General features: G+C 43.4%; 1 protein-coding gene across 2 annotated transcripts in view; it reads right to left on the bottom strand.

Annotated features, from left to right (window-relative positions):
• Positions 1–18,686, bottom strand: part of C6H10orf90 (chromosome 6 C10orf90 homolog) — a 66,831-nt gene that overhangs the window by 6,227 nt on the left and 41,918 nt on the right. For both annotated transcript variants that reach the window (XM_065066734.1, XM_065066735.1), the window contains 3 exons: positions 10,495–10,779; positions 8,392–8,585; positions 6,741–6,939 (listed from right to left, as the gene is read on the bottom strand). In XM_065066734.1, coding sequence (XP_064922806.1) covers positions 6,741–6,939; positions 8,392–8,585; positions 10,495–10,779 — 678 coding nt within the window. The remainder of the gene's footprint in view (positions 1–6,740; positions 6,940–8,391; positions 8,586–10,494; positions 10,780–18,686) is intronic.

Below are 18,686 nucleotides of genomic sequence, written 5' to 3'. Positions count from 1 at the left end.
TCTCCACCAGCACCATGTGTGACAGTTCTCTGACATCTCCACAGCGGCAGAAAGAAGCCACTTTGCCAAGTCATAAATGAAGGCAAATGGGTCATCACTGTACTGTATTTTAACTAAAGCTCAACTGCACCGCAGACAGGCTGAGTAACTTTCCTCCTCGGGAAGTCAGGAAATGTTTAGAGTGTGCACAGACAACACGATTGTGTTGGAACCATCCCCTGGCTTCCTACTTCCCACTAGATCACTGAAATACACACAAAACAAAAAGAGTGGTAAAATTCATCAAAAGCAAAACTCTGCCCATCAGAATATACATACATTTCCTCCTAGAGTGAATGTGAATTCTCAAAGTCTGTTAGGAGCTGAAACCTGCCTTTGAGGATGTATTGCCAGCCCCTGAAAAGCAAATCACTGATAATGGTGGTTCTCTAATTAAACTGCTTTTTCACTGAATTGAAAGAATGATTCACCAAAAACTCATTCACTGACTGCTTTTAAAATCAACAGTCATCTAAAATATAAATCAGCCTTGAATCTAAGATAAACGTCAAGGTAGCGTTCAGCTTGGCACGCCCATAGCACTTGGCTGGGAATTCATCCAGAGAATATGAACTGGTGCCTACACCCAGGGGTGCTGCCCAAACTTTTGCACATTGTACTACGTCAATGATTTCATGCAATGAATTACTGCAGCCACAGTCAACAGATGAGATTTCAGTATTATTTATCAAGATTGCAATAACCCACTAGTTAAAGTTTGATGGTAAGTCTGCCTGGACTTTCTGCTCGTCTCTGAGAAATGCTGAAGCTCAAAATTGGTCCTTCACCCAGGAGGACACATAGGAAGGTGGTTCATGGCTTTCCTAGCTGTTCAGGTCTGTCCTGCTCTGTGGCCATTGAGACTTCTGATCCTCCTTAATATTTCAGCCTTAACAATGGAAAACATCACTAGTACCTCCAAAAAACCCATAACGTTTACAGGTTTATGAAAACATTTTCACACTAAATTAATTCTGGGTGTGCTGCAGGAAATTTCAGCCCCATCTGTCCAACTAGTACTTGAACACTCACGGATTTTATCCAGAAAAAAGATTAATTAGCACCTCACTCTGCCTTCTTAAATCATTCTTGTTTGATTAGAGCATGTTGTCTTGAAAAGCATAAAATTTCTTTCAAAAAATAGCAATTAATGAAGAAATTATGACAAATCTCAGTAAATTCAGCAAAAGATTAATTTATACTTTGGTAAAATTTGCACTAGCTTCTTAATCCTGACTTCTTTAGTTTCAATCTCTAATCATGGGTGGATTAACAAATCCATCAGCAAAAATTCAGTTTTCTGTTTGGCTCCTTCAAGACTCCAGTAGAATTATCCCCCTGCAAATCGACTGAACTTCATGAGTCGCCCATTGTAAGGCACCTCGTTTCAACCACATCCACATGTGTCACCATCCTCACAGAAAACTCTTCATATTTGAAGATTTTCCAATTTATCGCCACCTTGCACAGAGGTTGGTTATCTCCCCGCTTTGCGAGGATGTGGGCATGGAGGGGACACGCTGGTCACCCCATTCACAGCATCACACCCTCTTGTCATCACAGTGAGTGGGAGCATCGGGCTCCCAAGGGACCATGTCACCCGCCACTGGTGCCCTGCAATGCACTGCTGTGTTTAGTGACTAATAGGCACTGCTCTAATCAATGTGATTACTAATAATATAAGAAGAATAGGTCATTCCTCTTTATAATTCAATTCTCTGACTGCAGCTTGGTCTTAATTCAGAGCTGTCAGCCTCAACCAAGTGGCCATGTGCCAACGGCATCAATGGCACTACTGCCAGCTATGAGATCAATGGGAAAAGGACCCTGAGAAATGGCACAACTAACGTCATACATGATGGGACCTGAGGGAATGGCAGAAGATGTGCCAGGGATGGTCAGTTGGACATGAGAAAAAGGTTCTTCACCCAGAGGTGCTGGACACTGAACAGGCTCCCCAGGGAGGTGTCACAGCCCCAACCTGACAGTGTTCATGAAGAGACTGGACAACGTCCTCAGACACACGGTGTGACCTGTGGGGTGTCCTGTGCAGGGACAGGAGTTGGACTCCATGGTCCTTGTGGGTCCAGCTCAGGACATTCCATGATTCTATGGTGGCTGCAAACATCTCGTCAGCCACCAAGACCACAAGGATGCACATTGGCAGCCGCAGGACTTGCCAGCTGCGCACTTATTGTGAATTTTCTTATTCCTGTCTTCTTGTCTCTTTACAGTCCAAATAAAAACCTCCCTGGCACAGACACTCTCAAGAAACCAAACCCTTGAAAACACAAACAAACAAACAGCAATCCTCACCCTCCAGGCTTTTGCAGTTACAATAAAGCTTTTTGGAAAGGTTTAGAACCATGACTGAGGAGGTATGGACTTGTTTCCAAAATATTACTAAAGATCCAGGCTTTGGATAGAAAGCCAGAGAATCACAGTAGGCACCGCGGTAGGGGTTGAATGGTAACGTTCAACTTCTATTGCCATTTCCAGCAAACTGACACCCTCTCAAAGGAAAGGAAAATGGAAGGTATGAAAAAACCATATGTGCCTGAGAATTTTTTAAGAAAATCTCTGAAAGTGCTTGTGTACACTAAGATCAGAAGGCTGTTCATTATGCAGATTTAAAGGCCTATAAACAGCTGGTAGCCCTGTCACTGAAGTAATTACATTACGGTTTTCAAGATTTAAATCCGGTTATTTGAACATTGTTTCTATTCAGTTCGTCACAGTGGGATCTCTAATTTGTTCGACATACTCAACAGCAGAGTAGTCTATCTTGGACTAATTAGCTCTCTCGAAATTTAGCGGTACCCATTACGCGGCACAAAGGCTAGCGTGAGAGTTGCAGGTTCTCTGCCTTCAAAGTGCCCTCGTGATGATAAAATCTGCCGCAGGATAAACATTTTCATTTTACTAAGATTACTTGCAGCATTTCGTAAAATCCCGCTCACGAGTTACAGTTGAAAACGGTAAACAACTTGGGTTTTTTTGAGGATGAAAAGGTAAACGGAAACTGCACAGATGTTGGTATTTATATGGAAATGATGCTGAATGCCAGTTATTTCCCTCTCCTACAAGAAACTAAAGTTGTAACAGAACTGTCAAAACATTGGAAAACTGCGCTAGCGAAGCATTTCATATTATCAATAAAAACACTTTAGTCTGAGAGAATAATCTCAGGTGGAGAAAAAAATCTCTCAAGGTCGCTGCTCTTTTAGCTGGGTGAAATTATTTTATTGAAATAAAAGCTGCAAGTGCGGAGAAGCGCACGTAAGAAGCTGATTTTGGAGAGAGATAATTGCAGCAAACTTGACAAGGGCAGAGGGAAACCCCTCGGGCTGCAGTTTAACTCCCATAAAAGCAGGATGTCACCCGAGGGGACATCCCCGCTTCTCCCCCTCTGGTGCCACCAGATGTGGACATGGGGAGCTGGGCCAGAGAATGTCCTCTGGTGGTGGAAAACTATTCAGATAATTACTGTTGCTGCCAGTGCTTGCAACAGTGACCTGTTCTGCGAGTCCCTCAGGGTTGCACAGAGACAACCTGCTCCTGCCCAGCCACAAAGGTGCTTAAAATCCATCCCTGGGGTCCCTGGAAATGAAGCTCATCAGCCAACCTGCCCTTACAAAAAAAGACCGTCGGTAAACAGGTAAACATATAAGGGTGTGCTGGCAATGAGCCCTATGGACCTCAGAGTCATGAAGACCTCTGTGTCCACAAACCCCCGAGACATCAGGAAAGAGAAAAAAAGAGAGAGAAGGAAACAATTAGACTGAAAAAAGCCACCAGACAATCACACTCTGAAGCCATCAATATGATTCTATACACTTGAGCCAGTTTCTGGGTCATCCTTTTACTCTCCCGTGCTCTTAATTTCCAGTGTTTTTCCAATGTGTGTTGCTGTGGAAGAGCAGTCTGCTTCCCCAGACCAAGACACCAGATGTCCCTTCCAACCCCGAGCATTCTGTGATTCTGTGAAGGGAGGTGGTGCTGGTCTGTTCCCCACCATCTCCCACCTCCCCTCCCGCCTCTGCCGCACCAGCCCATCTGATGACAGCCTTGTTTGACGAGCTGGATCGGTCACTTGACCCGAGAAAACCTCAAAGAGGGGAACTTAATTAAAAAAAATAAATACATTAACAAGCAGCTCCTGGTAGATCCAGCTGAAATATAAGTCATGCGCAGTGACAGAGCAGACGGTGACGCTGCTGCTCATGCCCACAACCTCCCTCGCGCCAGGTTATAATGGGAAATGGTGTTCACAGATCACTGGGATTTTGGTGTCCACTTTCCATCCCAGTAAATGAAACTGCGCTTGCATCCCCTACCTGAACCACATTGGCATTTTCATTTCGTTTTACTTTTGTTTTCTAAAACATGATGCAAAGTCCTTGATTGCTTTAAAAGCACCTTTTCCACGCTAAAGTGGCTTTTTCAGAGACTACAGAATATAGATGGCAATAAGCGATAACTTCTCTTCCTTCCATCTTTGGGGGCAGGCAGGAGGGAAGGAGAAGGCTGTGACCCTGGTGTCATCACCAGGGACATCAGGAGGACACAGGCTGACAGTGGCCTGGACGAGCACGGGGTGAAGCCCTTGTCTCTTCTGCAAGAGGGGTTGCAACTGGAAAAGTTCAGCAGCACCTGTAGGAAACGAGCAGCCCCCACTGGGGGACCCATCAGTGATACTAATCCTTCTGCACAACAGTATCCACCAGGAGAAGTCTGAAAATACCAAGCGTCAGGAGGCAAAGCAAATTAAATACAGTCAGTCCACTCCCACACAGCCCTCTGGACTGCAGCCTATGCGGCTGTGCTTTATTAGGGGTCTGGGATTTCCAGTATGGATTATAGGTGTGCTTAAACAATAGACATGTGACACTTCAATAATTATAAAAAGATCACAGTTTCACAAACAGAAAATGACACGTGGCTAGATGAAGGCAGATGAGTTACGGAAACTAAATATTCTCTTTAGACAAATTTATCTTTAATGACTAACCACTGAAAGAAGGAAATAGTAATTTACTTGAATAATTAATGACTATATTTCAATATTATGCTTTTATTACTCATTAAACAAGCATAAAGATTAATCTTTAATTATAATTTAAGGAGAAATATGTTTAACCTTTCATTTTTTTGTTTCATAAGGTATTTACAGAGTGGTTTGGGAGACTTTTGAAGATGACCAAACAAAGAGGGACGTATTTGTCACTTCTAGGATACATGACAAACTCCCGGCAGTGCCACTGCCCACTGGGAGGACTTGCTGGTGCAGGGCCCCCGACAGTGGGGCAGCCTGGCCCCAAGAGATCTGAACTCAAATCAATTAACTTGAATAACTGAAGCGGTGAATGAATTCTATCAACTCTTTAAATTATGACTCATCCTTTGTTGCTTTTATTTATATTTATGTCTTGCTATAAAACCCCATTATGTATCTGATGTAAGGCTGACTCTGTCATGCTGCAACAGTCAGCACAGAGAGCCGAGCGCTGAGATGGGGGCTGCACCCACTTTTTCTGCACCCAATCTCACTCCCCATGGAGCAAAAAACATCTATGTTTTTCCCAGTGTTGAGGACATCAGAGATTTTCTTTCCTGCTTCCTCCAGATGACCCATCTAGCTTAATGTTTTCAATCGATTTACTTTTCAGTAGAATAATGCGGCTTCAACCAGCCACCAATTTAAAACCAAAATGTAAAGAGGAATGCCAATCAAATAAAGCTTTTCCTTTACTCAACTGAATTAAGTAACAGCCAGATGGTAATTAAAAAATTAAATTAAAAAAAAATGAAACAAAACAAAAGTAATTTGTTTAACATCTTGTGCATAGACAATATTTACAGAGGTGCTATTGGGAGGGAGCTGCGAGGGACCTTCTCAGAGAGAATCATTTTACTTGCTCGGTATTGAGTCTGTTTACCCCTAGGGTAATAAAACTTGAATTAGGAAATCATGGAGTTTAGATGCATTGATTTAGCAGCCCCGTGTACAGCTGCTGGGCAGACAAGTGTTCTCCCACAGCTAAGTCACTGCTGAGGGCTTCATAAGACAAGTGCCAAGTCCACACCTGAAGCTGCTGAGAAGACCCTATCGGGACTCCTACTGCCAAATCCCACCTGTCCCCCTGCCTGTCACTTCTCTCCCCCAAACTGCTCTTTCTGTGAGCAGCGAGAGGTATGAAATGTCATTTATTGCCACCACCTCTACTAATACTGGCCCAGGTTGGGCAGAGAGGTGGTGGATGAACCATCCCTGGGGACATCCCAGGCCAGGCTGGACGGGGCTCTGAGCAACCTGAGCTGGTGAAGATGTCCCTGCTCATGGCAGGGGTGGGAATGGATAAGCTTTGGAGGTCCCTTCCAACCCAAACTGTTCTATGATTCTAACTAGCAGCAACTTGCATCACGCTGAAGAACATGACTGCACGTGACAATGACATAAAGTGTGCAAGAAAGGCTCCTTCCACTGCCACAGAGCACAGAAAACACCTCATCCCCACTAACCCATCTCTGTGCTTCAGAGACTTTCTGCCTTGAGCTTTAGGAGAGATGCTGGAGCGCTGGCAGGTGAAACAGGAGCAGCCGGTCTCACGTGTTTTCACAAAGTTAATACGCAAATACTGCCCACATGCTGAGATTTCCAAGGCAGCTACAAACCTGTGTCTGATCACAACTCAACTTACCACTGAGAGGGTGAGGGACGGTGTATTGCTTCTTTTTGCTGGAAGTGGATGTTGAGGAAAGCTTGCGGACGGGCGCTCCTTGGTTGCCCGCGGGAGCGTCGCTCTGCTGGGCTTTCCTCAGCTGGACCATCTGCTCGAGCCTCTTCAGCCTTTCTTGGGAACGAGAGATGAACTGAGGCTTGTGGACTTCCAGGGCTTCCTAAATGAAACAAAGAAAGTGCCTTTTGTAAAAAGAATTAAAACGAAGAAAAAATATATATGTGACTGTGCATCTAACTGGGTTCAGTAAGCGATTATCAATGAAAATTATTGCTTGTCCATACCAAACTGCCTTCCTATCTTTGTGTTCTTCTACTATTAGAAAGCCGCCTTTGTGTGAAATTTCCAGATCAGACAAAGCGAATTGCTGAAAAAAAAAAAAGCCCACTAACTTTCAGAAAACATATCCAAAAGGTTTTGAGTTACATATTTTCAAAGTTATCCAAATTCAAGTTCTTGATGTTTTGCCTATTTCCTTGGCTCATCCCATTGCCGAAGCAGCTTGTCACTCACAGCTCACAAGCTTTCCTGTTTATTTAGATTGTCATGCAGATCTATTCATAGATGATCCAGAAAGAAAATGCTTTCCAGTCAAAGGCTGCTCCAACATTTAGGAATATCTTATGACAGAAGACAGGAGCGGAGATTGGTTTGCAACCCATGCCGGAGAAAAAGGAAGGAGAAAGAAATGTCTTTGGGAAATTTGTGAATCCCCGAAGTTTTACTCTGTTCTTCTACAGGAATGGCAGGTGGGGCTTAGAATGGGGACCTTGTACAACCAGGCAGCCAAGTCTTGGCAGCTGCTGCACGCTACCGAAACTTCACTGGAAAGGAGAAAAATTAAGGAAATGCAAACTTCTGCTCTCAGGAAAAAACCCACCATGCAGGAAAAAGAAAACAAGAATAAAAATAAAGTAACTAACTAACTATAAACCTGCATATTAACAACAATAGCAACAAATCACAGTATCCGAGTATGTTTGGGATTGGAAGGGACCTCAGAAGATCATCCAGTCCAATCCCCCTGCTGGAGCAGGAACACCCAGATGAGGTTACACAGGAAGGTGTCCAGGTGGGTTTTGAATGTCTCCAGAGAAGGAGACTCCACAACCCCCCTGGGCAGCCTGTTCCAGGCTCTGCCACCCTCACCAGGAAGAAGCTTCTTCTCAAATTTAAGCGGAACCTCTTGTGTTCCAGCTTGATCCCATTAACCCTTGTCCTATCATTGTTTGCCACTGAGAAGAGCCTGGCTCCATCCTCATGGCACTCACCCTTTATATACTTATAGACATTAATAAGGTCCCCCCTTAGTCTCCTCTTCTCCAAACTAAAGAGTCCCAGCTCCCTCAGCCTTTCTTCATAAGGGAGATGCTCCACTCCCTTAATCATCTTTGTTGCCCTACGCTGGACCCTCTCCAGCAGTTCCCAGAACTGGACACAATATTCCAGGTGTGGTCTCACCAGGACGGAGTAGAGGGGAAGGAGAACCTCTCTCGATCTACTAACCACCCCCCTTCTAATACACCCCAGGATGCCATTGGCCTTCCTGGCCACAAGGGCACAGTGCTGGCTCATGGTCATCCTGCTGTCCACCAGGACCCCCATATTTTACCCGCAGCGTCAGCGAGGCTGGTGGAATTTTCTCAGGCCGGGAGCCGGTTTCTGGCTGGGTGAGCACATCGTTTTTCTCACGAGTAACATCTGGCGGGCGAGCGGTGGATAGTGTCACCCGGCCGGCTCGCTCCCGCTCAGCCGCCTCTGCGCGCTCCTCTGCTTTGTCACTTGAACCACAGAATTCATAATCACCTTCGAGAGATTTAAAAGTTCATTAAGAGTGCATGGGTAATTCTTTATTGGCTTCTCCACCTCATTAGACATAGAGGGCAATTTCCAAAATAAGAATGCCAAGGTATTATTAATAGGCCTCATTAAGCAGAATAGATCAAATCTAATCATAGGTGCTACTCACTGCCCTGTGACACCCGGAGTATCTTTCACATTAAGCCAGACATCACATCGAAGTGTAATTAAACCGCTCGGATGCTCAGCTCCAATTGCTGGTACCCGCATCCCAAAATAAAGATACTCCTGTACCACAGTTGTATCATGGAAAGCAAAGATATCACCCTGCGACTTGCAGTTTCAGTTCATTTCAATTTATTGCATGTATTGTAGGAAATAACAGGTTGTTACAGACCTTAATCACATATCAATTCTCTTTGACCAGACTGAGGCTTTCATAAACACCACTCGTGTTTTTCTTTGCTGATAATATGCTTTACTTTCTATGATTTCTATATATTCATCAGCCAGTGGAAAGACCCAGTGTAAAAAATAATAAACAAAAGGTTAATGTGCATTATAACATATTATTATGAAAGCTGTCAATTCACACCGAGAGAAAAGGAGGTTATTTTCTACACTTATAATGATGCTTTAATGCTCTACAGCTGATACTCCCAGCACAAATTAGGACCAAAAGAGGGAACATGCTCAAAAAATCAGAATTGAGAAGATTCTCATTTAGAGGGCAGAATTTATCCAAAATAACAAAGAAGAGTTCCAAACGAACTATTTTAAAAGTCAAACTGGAATACATCTTCCTTGCCAAATAATTTGATTTCTAGAACTAAGTATCTGGGAATAAAGCCCATTACTGTTTTATTTCAATTTTTGGTTACAATAAACTTAAAATATTTTCCTCTTTGTGACATATTGTACATATTATATTGTACTTAAAAATATATATTAAAATGATCTGTGTTGGGTACATTTGTGTTATAAAAGCCTGAAATGTATTTCCTCCCTAATACCGCTCTTGTTAACATTTTGGAAAAAATCTTGAAACCTGTGAACATGAAATTAAACTTCTTGATAAGCCAGGTTTACAGAGGTGTCCATTAACTTGATCTTGGATAGATCGCAGCGGATGCTTCACTTCTGTAAAACTAGAAGTCACTTGCAGTTAGTGAACTGGCGTGATTTAACTTCAGGCACTGACAGCGGAACGCAGGATTCTCTCCTCTAAACAGGTGCCATATTCTGTACTTTTATAGTCAATACTCAAAAAGCGTTGCCTACCTGCCTCTGTAACAATAAATGCTGTAAGAAAGCGGCATTTTAAAGATATTCTTGGAATAAATGTCTCAGAAACCTATTGATACTGAAGACAAATTAATCTATAGTATAGCTCAGCTGTCTTCTGCAAAAATACCTTGTGAATGAATACAGCTGCTCGTGTCATCTCCATTTTAGCTTTGTGAGTAAGTGTTGGAAGAAAGACATCCCATCAGGAGCTCAACTAGAAGAAATTATGGTTTACATGCTGAAACCTGACAGTCAAAAAAGAACTATTGCAGAAGTGAAAGGTAACAATACAAGGTTGTAAAAATAACATCACTTCTGGTGTTTCTTGGCTGAACTGGAACTGCTTGACTCTGCAATTTTCATGTTTCTTCTGGATTTTCTTGATAATAATAATAATAATAATAATAATCCCATCTTTCTCATTTTAATCTTGTTTTCTATTAACCACAGCAATGTATACAGTCCCATTAGTTGACTGATCTCTCACCAGATGACTCATACTCAGCACTTAAAGCTGGACAAAAACAGACACACTTTCCATTATTTCACTTTTTTTCTTCTTTCAGACTGATCTCATCTAATTATTGAAACCTTATTCCTAACAACCACAGCAGGATTTGTACCTTACTTTTTAGGAGCTGGTTTTGCCTGTGCACATTTTCTTCCAAGAGAATTCTCGATGAGGATTTTCTATTGCATGTACTACTGGAGATGGACATTTTTGGTTTCAGGAGGCCCTGTGCCTGGATCTCTTTGGCTTGGGAGGTGTCTTTGGAGGGATCTCTCTTTTTGGACGCGCCATCAGTAGCAGCAGCAGTTGTCCTTCTGGATGCTGTACCCGGAGGAGAAGCAGAGGCCGTAGCTGTATTGCTGCTGTATTGCTGCTTCTTGCTTCCCGACAGCATTTGTGTTCCTGTGAAAAACAGGAAAAAAAGAACAACCCCGCACTCTATAACATGAGAACATTTTCTTCTCAGCCCTCTAGTCCCCATCATTTTTATTTCCCGCAAAACCACTTTCAGTCATATATTTTAAAAGTTATAATGTACAAATTTTATCGTGACCGCCATGCAGTACTGCAACAAAACCGAAGAATCACAGAGGATACTCTTCACAAAATAAACTGCTCTTCCAAATAACACTGATACACTCTGGGCAGCGTGGAAGAAGTCAGGATACTTTTTTGTCAGAAAAAGTATGCAATATGTCTTTGTCTTCTCTCTTACTCACTTGAGAGGAATATTTTAGGGTGGTTAAATCTGATTGAAGTTAGAGTTACAGACCCAACGGTGGCTGTGTTGAAAACTGGGGTCAAATGGTTTCAGGATCAGGGTTTTAGTGGAGTGACAGCCTCAGAAACAACCTCATCTCCAACATTTCCAGCGCCCTGCTCTACCTCTGTGCAAAGCCGCAGCAGGAACCAGCAGCAAAAAGGCACAATTTGTACAAGCCATGCTGGAACTGTTTTGACGATAAGGATGTTGGACAGCAGCTACAACAGCAGCACCCGCCATGGCAGAAGCGACAGAGCTCTGTGCTACACAAACCTCCCGAGACGGTTCAAGCTGACCACTGCTAATCCAGCCAGAGCCTAGAAAACCGAGAGTGCGGCAAATAAACACACAGAAGGGTCCATTTTCCAAAAGCCCATTTTCCAAGATGCGTCTCACAGAATCACAGACTGGTTGGGGTTGAAGGGACCTCTGGAGATCATCCAGTCCAACCCACCTGCTCACGCAGGGTCACCAGAGCAGATCACACAGGTCGGTCCAGGCGGGTTTGAATGTCTCAGAGAAGGAGACTCCACAGCCTCTCTGGGCAGCCTGGGCCAGGCTCTGGCACCTCCCAAGTTTCTCCTCATATTCAGATGGAACCTCCTGTGTTTCAGTCTGTGCCCATTGCCCCTCATCTTGTCATTGGGCACCACTGAACAGAGTCTGGTCCATCCTCTGACACCCACCCTGGAGATATTTATCAGCATTGATAACATCCCTCTCAGCTTCTCTTCTCCAGCTGAACAGCCCCAGATCTCTCAGTTTCTCCTCATCAGAAGGATGTTCCAGGCCCCTCAGCATTTTCATAGCCCACTGCTGGACTCTCTCCAGTAACTCTGCGTCCTTCTTAAACTGGAGAGCCCAGAAGAGTTTTAATGGGAGAAGAAAGAACAAAATCGAATAAAAAATCAGGAAATAAAATCCAAAGGATAAAGGACAGCATAGGAAGGGCATCGGGATCAGCAAGGGGGGAAGAAAGGAGGAGCAGATGGGAACTACTATTTTCTGTCCCTATAAGCCCCTCATGGTGGTCCCTGGCCAGCAAGCACCCACATGGCCATGCACACAGCACAACTCTGCTCTGGTTGTTTACATCACGTGCATGAATTGCCTGCTGGCAGTCCCTGCCACAGGCTCACTCGAGACCTGAAGATTTACGTACATGGAAATGGTAAAAACCTCTGAAAGAAGGCAGCTGAGAGATCTGGGATGTGAAAGGGGAAAAAAACCCAAACAACTGGTTTCAGGCCTAACCATGAAACGAAACAAACCAGGCAGGGATTGTCTCATTCTCTGTCATGGACATAACACATTTAATAAACTCCCAGTGTTTCAGGGCAAACACTTTTTAAAAAGTGGCCACATAATGATTTTCTCTGCTGACTCCCCCTCCTAAACGCTTCTTTGCAATGTCTTGGTTGAGGACAGAGGAAAGATCAGAGGTGTTTTTCTTCTTTGATTCAATCCACGAGAAAGAGTGAAATGCCTCATCACATCAGGCACTTCTTTGGCTCATAGTCATTAAGTAAAATTAGATCCTGTGGTGCAGTGTGGGAAATCTTCAGTTAAGGTTCCCAATCCTTAATCCACTTGCAACAGATAAGAAGTATTATTTTCCACAAAATGATGATCCCCTACACATCTTAGTGATCTGATGGCTCATGTTTCTCTTTGATCAGCCTGTACTGCTGAGCAATCAGAGGCATTCAGCTCCAGCATCTAGTGTTTTCCCCTTACCATGCAGATCAGCAAGCTTTTGACATCTCCAGTTCCTTCCTGTAACTGCCCATTGAGGGAGAACTCGCCTTCTCAGGGCACTCTCTAGTGAGGGATCCCTGACCATCAGCACAGACAGAAAAAACGCCTCATTTTTATAATTAACTTCATTGAGATAAACCCTGTCCCAAGCAATTTCACAGCCAGACAGAAAATCTGGACAAAGCGAGGAAGCGCACACAGAGCTCCCAAATTCTAGGCCAGCATCCAAGCTCTTCTCCCTGGTATAAGTTATTGTTCCCTTGCTTTTCACACATCGCAAACATTTGTGTTATCTTGCATCAGAACTTAGGTAAAATTAATTTTGATGCAAATACTCTCAGCAAACTGGGTGGACTCAATTCTGTACGTACCCGGAGCTCACGTATATACAGTGATCTGTTCCTTCATTCCCTGACCGATCCCATCCCTGCAGTTCCACACTGCGTTTCTACAAATGTTTTATGACATATAGAGGGGGGAAAAAACATTGGGAGAGATTAATGGGGTCATGTGCATCAAAGAGCGTGTGTGGGAAGAGGTAGAAACAGGCAGCGCGGCAGGAGAAGATGAAGAAAGCAGCAGGTAGCATTAAGTAACTGCGGAGTGGCAGAGAAGGAAGTCTGGTCACAAAGGCAGCCAAGATACTAGTAAGATAGAGGGGAAAAAAAACAAGGGCAGCTAAACCACACAAAGAACTCAAATGGAAAACAGATTATCTCTTTAAACCATCTTTTAAATTAAAATAGTTTACTGGCCGGCAGAAAGCAGAGAAGAGAAGAAAAGAAAGTGGAAGGGAGAAAAGAGTTTCTGCTCATCCAAGGTAGCATCACAGTAGGAGATAATTTGCCTTCTTATCAAGAAGTGGTCTGTGCAACAAATGTGTGTGTTGTGAAGCCAAACAGCTCCTTCCCTGAGACTGTCAGAGCTCAGATCAGTGGTGTGGCCCCAGGAGAGGTTATTTGTTATGGCCGGGCATTGGTATCCAATACTGCAGCAGGGTGGTGGAAATAGGAATAAAACGGAGCGAGCAAAGGAGTTGTCTGTGAGTCACATCTCCTCCCGAACATTGCACAATATGGATCTGAACACAAGAAAGAAGAGTTGCCTGAAGTATTCACACTCCATTTACTCCTAACTACCGAACTAGTTATTTGTGGATATTGGCTTCCGAGTGTAAGCACAGTAACCTTCAGGAACTGAGAATTTAGCCCCAGGAATTTCTTACCTATAGCGCAAATGGAGACAATTTCCCCTTCTGCACTGCACCCCTTCCCTGCCAAATAAATGCCACCTGCCCATAAGGGCTGGGGATTCCCACAAAGATGTGGATTGAGGAGAAAGAAAAGAAAGGCATGAAAATAAACTAGAAACAGGGTCTAAAATTAGAAAAAGGTGATGGCTGCTTCTTAGCTTTTATAAAAACAGAAGGATGCCTAAGAAAGGATTTTAAAAACAAAGATTCCTATGAAATTCAGGTGTAAAACATCCTTTCTGCATGAAAAGTGTCTTCCTTAGATCCCATACTAATATTATAACTAAATCTTAGTCCTTATTAGATTCACTGTATGGTGGGGATTTTTTTTTTTGTCATTAACTAAGGCAATAAGAAAAGGTGCGCCTTGTTCTTGTCTAACATCGAAGGCCATCGGAATAATAACGGAGCCAATTTGGTAAATCCTTCTTTCTAACTCCTTGTTGAATTAACCTTCCAGTTGGGAAGGTACACCTAGGCACAGCCAATCCCCAGGAAAACACGGCAAAGCAAACCACACATGGGCTCCAAAGATCAATTCCCTCATCCTGAAAGCAGCTGTCAACTAACTAACGAATGTACATGCAAATGATATTTAGAAAAAAAAAAAGAAATACTTAAAGGTAAGATCACAGAGTTTCGCTCTGTACATTCTGGATGCGTTTTTAATGTACGATGTGGGGAATTAGGACTGTTACTCTCATTAAGACTATCTGGAATTGTATATCTAAATCCCCACGCACCTAACTTGAAATATATATGCCCCTCTGAGAACAGCTAGAATTGCAACTGGATGACTAGCAATATATGTTTTCTCTATTATCCCAGCTGAAGAAAGACTTTAAAACTAATGAATGAAGACATGCAAGCGTAATGCTTTGGGAGATACAGGAGAACAAAACTCAAAGAAACAGAAAGCAGAATGGTTCCGTTAATAAAATTCAGCAAATACAGATCCTGGTTGTAAAAGTTCAGTTGCTTATAGGAGAAAGTTACGGAACAAAATCATAACTACATCACAAAAAGGTCATTTTTGCCCAATGCAAAAAAGAAAAGGACAGCAGTTCGATCTTTAAATAATGACTTAGTGAAAACCATATGATATTGGAGGAGTTTAACATATTCTGTAAAACCAGGGGTAGGTTTTCAAAAGCTCCTTTTTTAAAAAAGAATCCTTGATCTCTGAGTAAAATGAGCGTATTGTTTTACTGCAAAGTATCTTTTTACATTTTCCTCCCTGTCCCTTCAGGGGGTTTTGCTAACGGGAAGTGACCCTGCATTACAGCAGGTTAAACTCGCCTTTCCGTGAAACACGGCCAATTCAGTCCAACAGACCCTTTTCCATTGTTACGACCTTTTTTTTTTCCCTGCTTTCCACTTCACAGAGGGATAATGCAGCTTTTCATACTTTCACACAACACTCTTCCCAGCGTTTCAATGTGGATTTTTGACAATTCATGACAAAGTGCTTCTTTGAAATTGCCCAAAGCTCCTTTTAACACACGCGGCGCTACAAAACCTCCGCGACCACCAAGCCAGCCCACCGAGAAGCGGCCGGGGAAGGAGACACACAGCGTTGATTCCCCATGTGTCGTTAATGAGATCAGACACGGCCACTGTAGGTAGGCTTTACATTACAGACCACCTGCTGTTGTTTTTAAATAGATATTTTTTTTAATTTAATAAAAGCTCCGTGCCCTGGGCTGCCGAGCTCTCCCAGACCTCCGCGATGGGAGCTGATGCTGCCAATACCCCAAGCAGAGAGGAGCAGCAATTAATGTTTCTTAAATATAAGTAACTTCAACCTTCTTCAAGATTTAGACCCAGGTGTGTGTAGCTTGTACAGAGCCCACACATCTCAGGCAACAATACATAACCCAAACCAAGACTCCAGCCAATTTCAGAGACTGATGACCCAACCCCTATCATGAATCAAGTATTACCACTGCTAAGCCACACGATCTTGGATATAAGTAAACAGACCGCACCGTCTCAATAGCCTGGTAACACAGAGAACGGGAAACACAGAGAGCAATGACAATATTATTAGTTACTTCAGTGTTTGTCAAGGGATGGGAGATAGGATGGATAATTTATTGTTCAGATCGCTGCCAAGGATCACTTCTAATCAGTCAACAAGCTGCAGTCAGCAAGGAGTGCTACAAAATGTTGATGTTTTTACTGAAATTTCGGCTGACCAGGATGAGACCCATGTCCCTAACTGCCTTTTCATGTTTGTCAAATGTTTTGTTTGCAACAGGCAGTGTCAGCTGCTGTTCGGTATTAACATCCACAGATACTATCCGAATTGCAAAAAAATCCTGACAGTAATGTAGCTCTGCTCGTGCTCCCTAATTAAAATGTAATCACAGAATCCCAGAATGTCAGGGGTTGGAAGGGACCTGGAAAGCTCATCCAGTGCAATCCCCCCATGGAGCAGGAACACCCAGATGAGGTTACACAGGAAGGTGTCCAGGCGGGTTGGAATGTCTGCACAGAAGGAGACTCCACAACCCCCTGGGCAGCCTGGGCCAGGCTCTGCCACCCTCACCGGGAACAAGTTTCTTCTCATATTTAAGTGGAACCACCTGTGTTCCAGTTTGAACCCATTGCCCCTTGTCCTGTCACTGGTTGTCACCGAGAAGAGCCTGGCTCCATCCTCCTGACACTCCCCCTTTCCATATTGATCCCCATGAATGAGTCACCCCTCAGTCTCCTCTTGTCCAGCTCCAGAGCCCCAGCTCCCTCAGCCTTTCCTCACACGGGAGATGCTCCACTCCCTTCAGCATCTTGGTGGCTGCGCTGGACTCTCTCCAGCAGTTCCCTGTCCTGCTGGAACTGAGGGGCCACAACTGGACACAATATTCCAGGTGTGGTCTCACCAGGGCAGAGCAGAGGGGCAGGAGAACCTCTCTGACCTACTGACCACCCCCTTCTAACCCACCCCAGGTACCATTGGCCTTCCTGGCCACAAGAGCCCAGTGCTGGCTGTAATGCTTAATGAGGCCTTGGATTTACCTTTCAATAAAAATGTGGGGCTGAATCCTGAAAAATGAGGCTGAGCCACGTCCTCAGCTCCATTCCCAGAGTTGTCCAGACCCAAAGTCGAGGCAACTTTGCAAGCTTGAACCGAGAGACTCGGCCAGACTGTTACTCCTGATGAACATATCATTGTACCCATACTAAGGCGTCCTCAAACAGCCCTGCCTGGTGAGGATCAGGCTTAATTATCTCAGCTGTATCAATAACACCTCAAGCTAAAAGTCTAGATTAAAATATTCTCTCTAACAAAATAAGTGTGCTGGTTTTTTGTTGTTTTCTTTTTAATAACATTGACAGCTGTGGACACTTCTCAGAAGCAAGATGCTTTCTTTTTGCAAAAGCTAATATTTGACTGTAGAAAGTTTTAATAATTTAAAAGAGAAATCTTAACAAGTATACCTAAGAGCTATTAGGCTTCAAACCTGTAATCATTCCAAAGTAGGAAGAGCCTCTTGATGGCAAGGAACAGCTTGTTTACAGAAGGCTTTTTGGCAAAATTGCCGTAGTCCAACACTTGGCTTGAGAGCAAACAATCCCACAACGCAGCTAATCAACAGCACCTACCCACCAGTCCCTCTGTGGCGACTGCCAATTTATTTTCTCAAAACACTTTGAAAATAATTAATCAATCTTCTCTTTTGATGTTAAATAAGGGAACGTCACTTGTTTCGGGGAGCAATGAGCTGCTCAGGACAGGACGTGACGCACCGGAGGGGGAACAAGGGTTTGATTTGCAATGACTGTACTAGTGAAAAGGGAATGTTCCTGCGTGGCACCTGCAGGAGATGGTCTTACACTCTGAATCATAAGAGCGCATTATTGCTGCAGAATATTAACATTTTAGTGGTCAGGAAACAATTCACCTGCATGATTTGATTCTACTGCTTAGAGCAGTGAGTTCTAAATACCCAGCTGGTCGAGAATAATGTTAGTATGTTTTGCTAATATTTTTTCCCCTTTGCTTCCTGTGTGCTGGGAGAAGATAAAAGGAAAAATATTCCCTTCTCGTTAAACCTTTCATAATTTGGAGACTGGTCAAGCACCTGGTAATTATTTTCTCATTAAAGATAATCAGTCTTAGATTTTAAACTCATGCCTCAAATCAGCGTTTTTCTCTTTGGCCATGCTATACCCAAGCTGTGTCTTTAACAAACCCAACATTCTCAAGCAATGGAACCTTAAACCGAGAGGATCTCTCTTCATATGATTAAGAAGCGTGGCAACAATTATTGAAAATACTCTGAAATTTGCTGCTGTACTTTGAGACATTCTCTTGAAAACCCAGGTAACAAAACCTCATCCGTGTTTGCATTTCAAGGATGTCATGCTGGAAGCTATCAGGACCTATTGTAGAAATTCAAGGAGTAATCTGATGCAGTGCGACTTTAAAAAAAAATATTCAGGATGATTCAGAACATTTAAATGGTGATTTACAGGGTAAGAAATGTATCGACCACTTGGTATTTTCATCATGTCAAAGACACCTTGGTTGTT

This window comes from Columba livia, chromosome 6 (assembly GCF_036013475.1).
Source record: "Columba livia isolate bColLiv1 breed racing homer chromosome 6, bColLiv1.pat.W.v2, whole genome shotgun sequence".
In the NCBI taxonomy this organism is placed as follows: Eukaryota; Metazoa; Chordata; class Aves; order Columbiformes; family Columbidae; genus Columba; species Columba livia.
The sequence above is the reverse complement of the archived record's forward strand: the minus strand, read 5'-3'. Positions and strand labels throughout refer to the sequence as shown.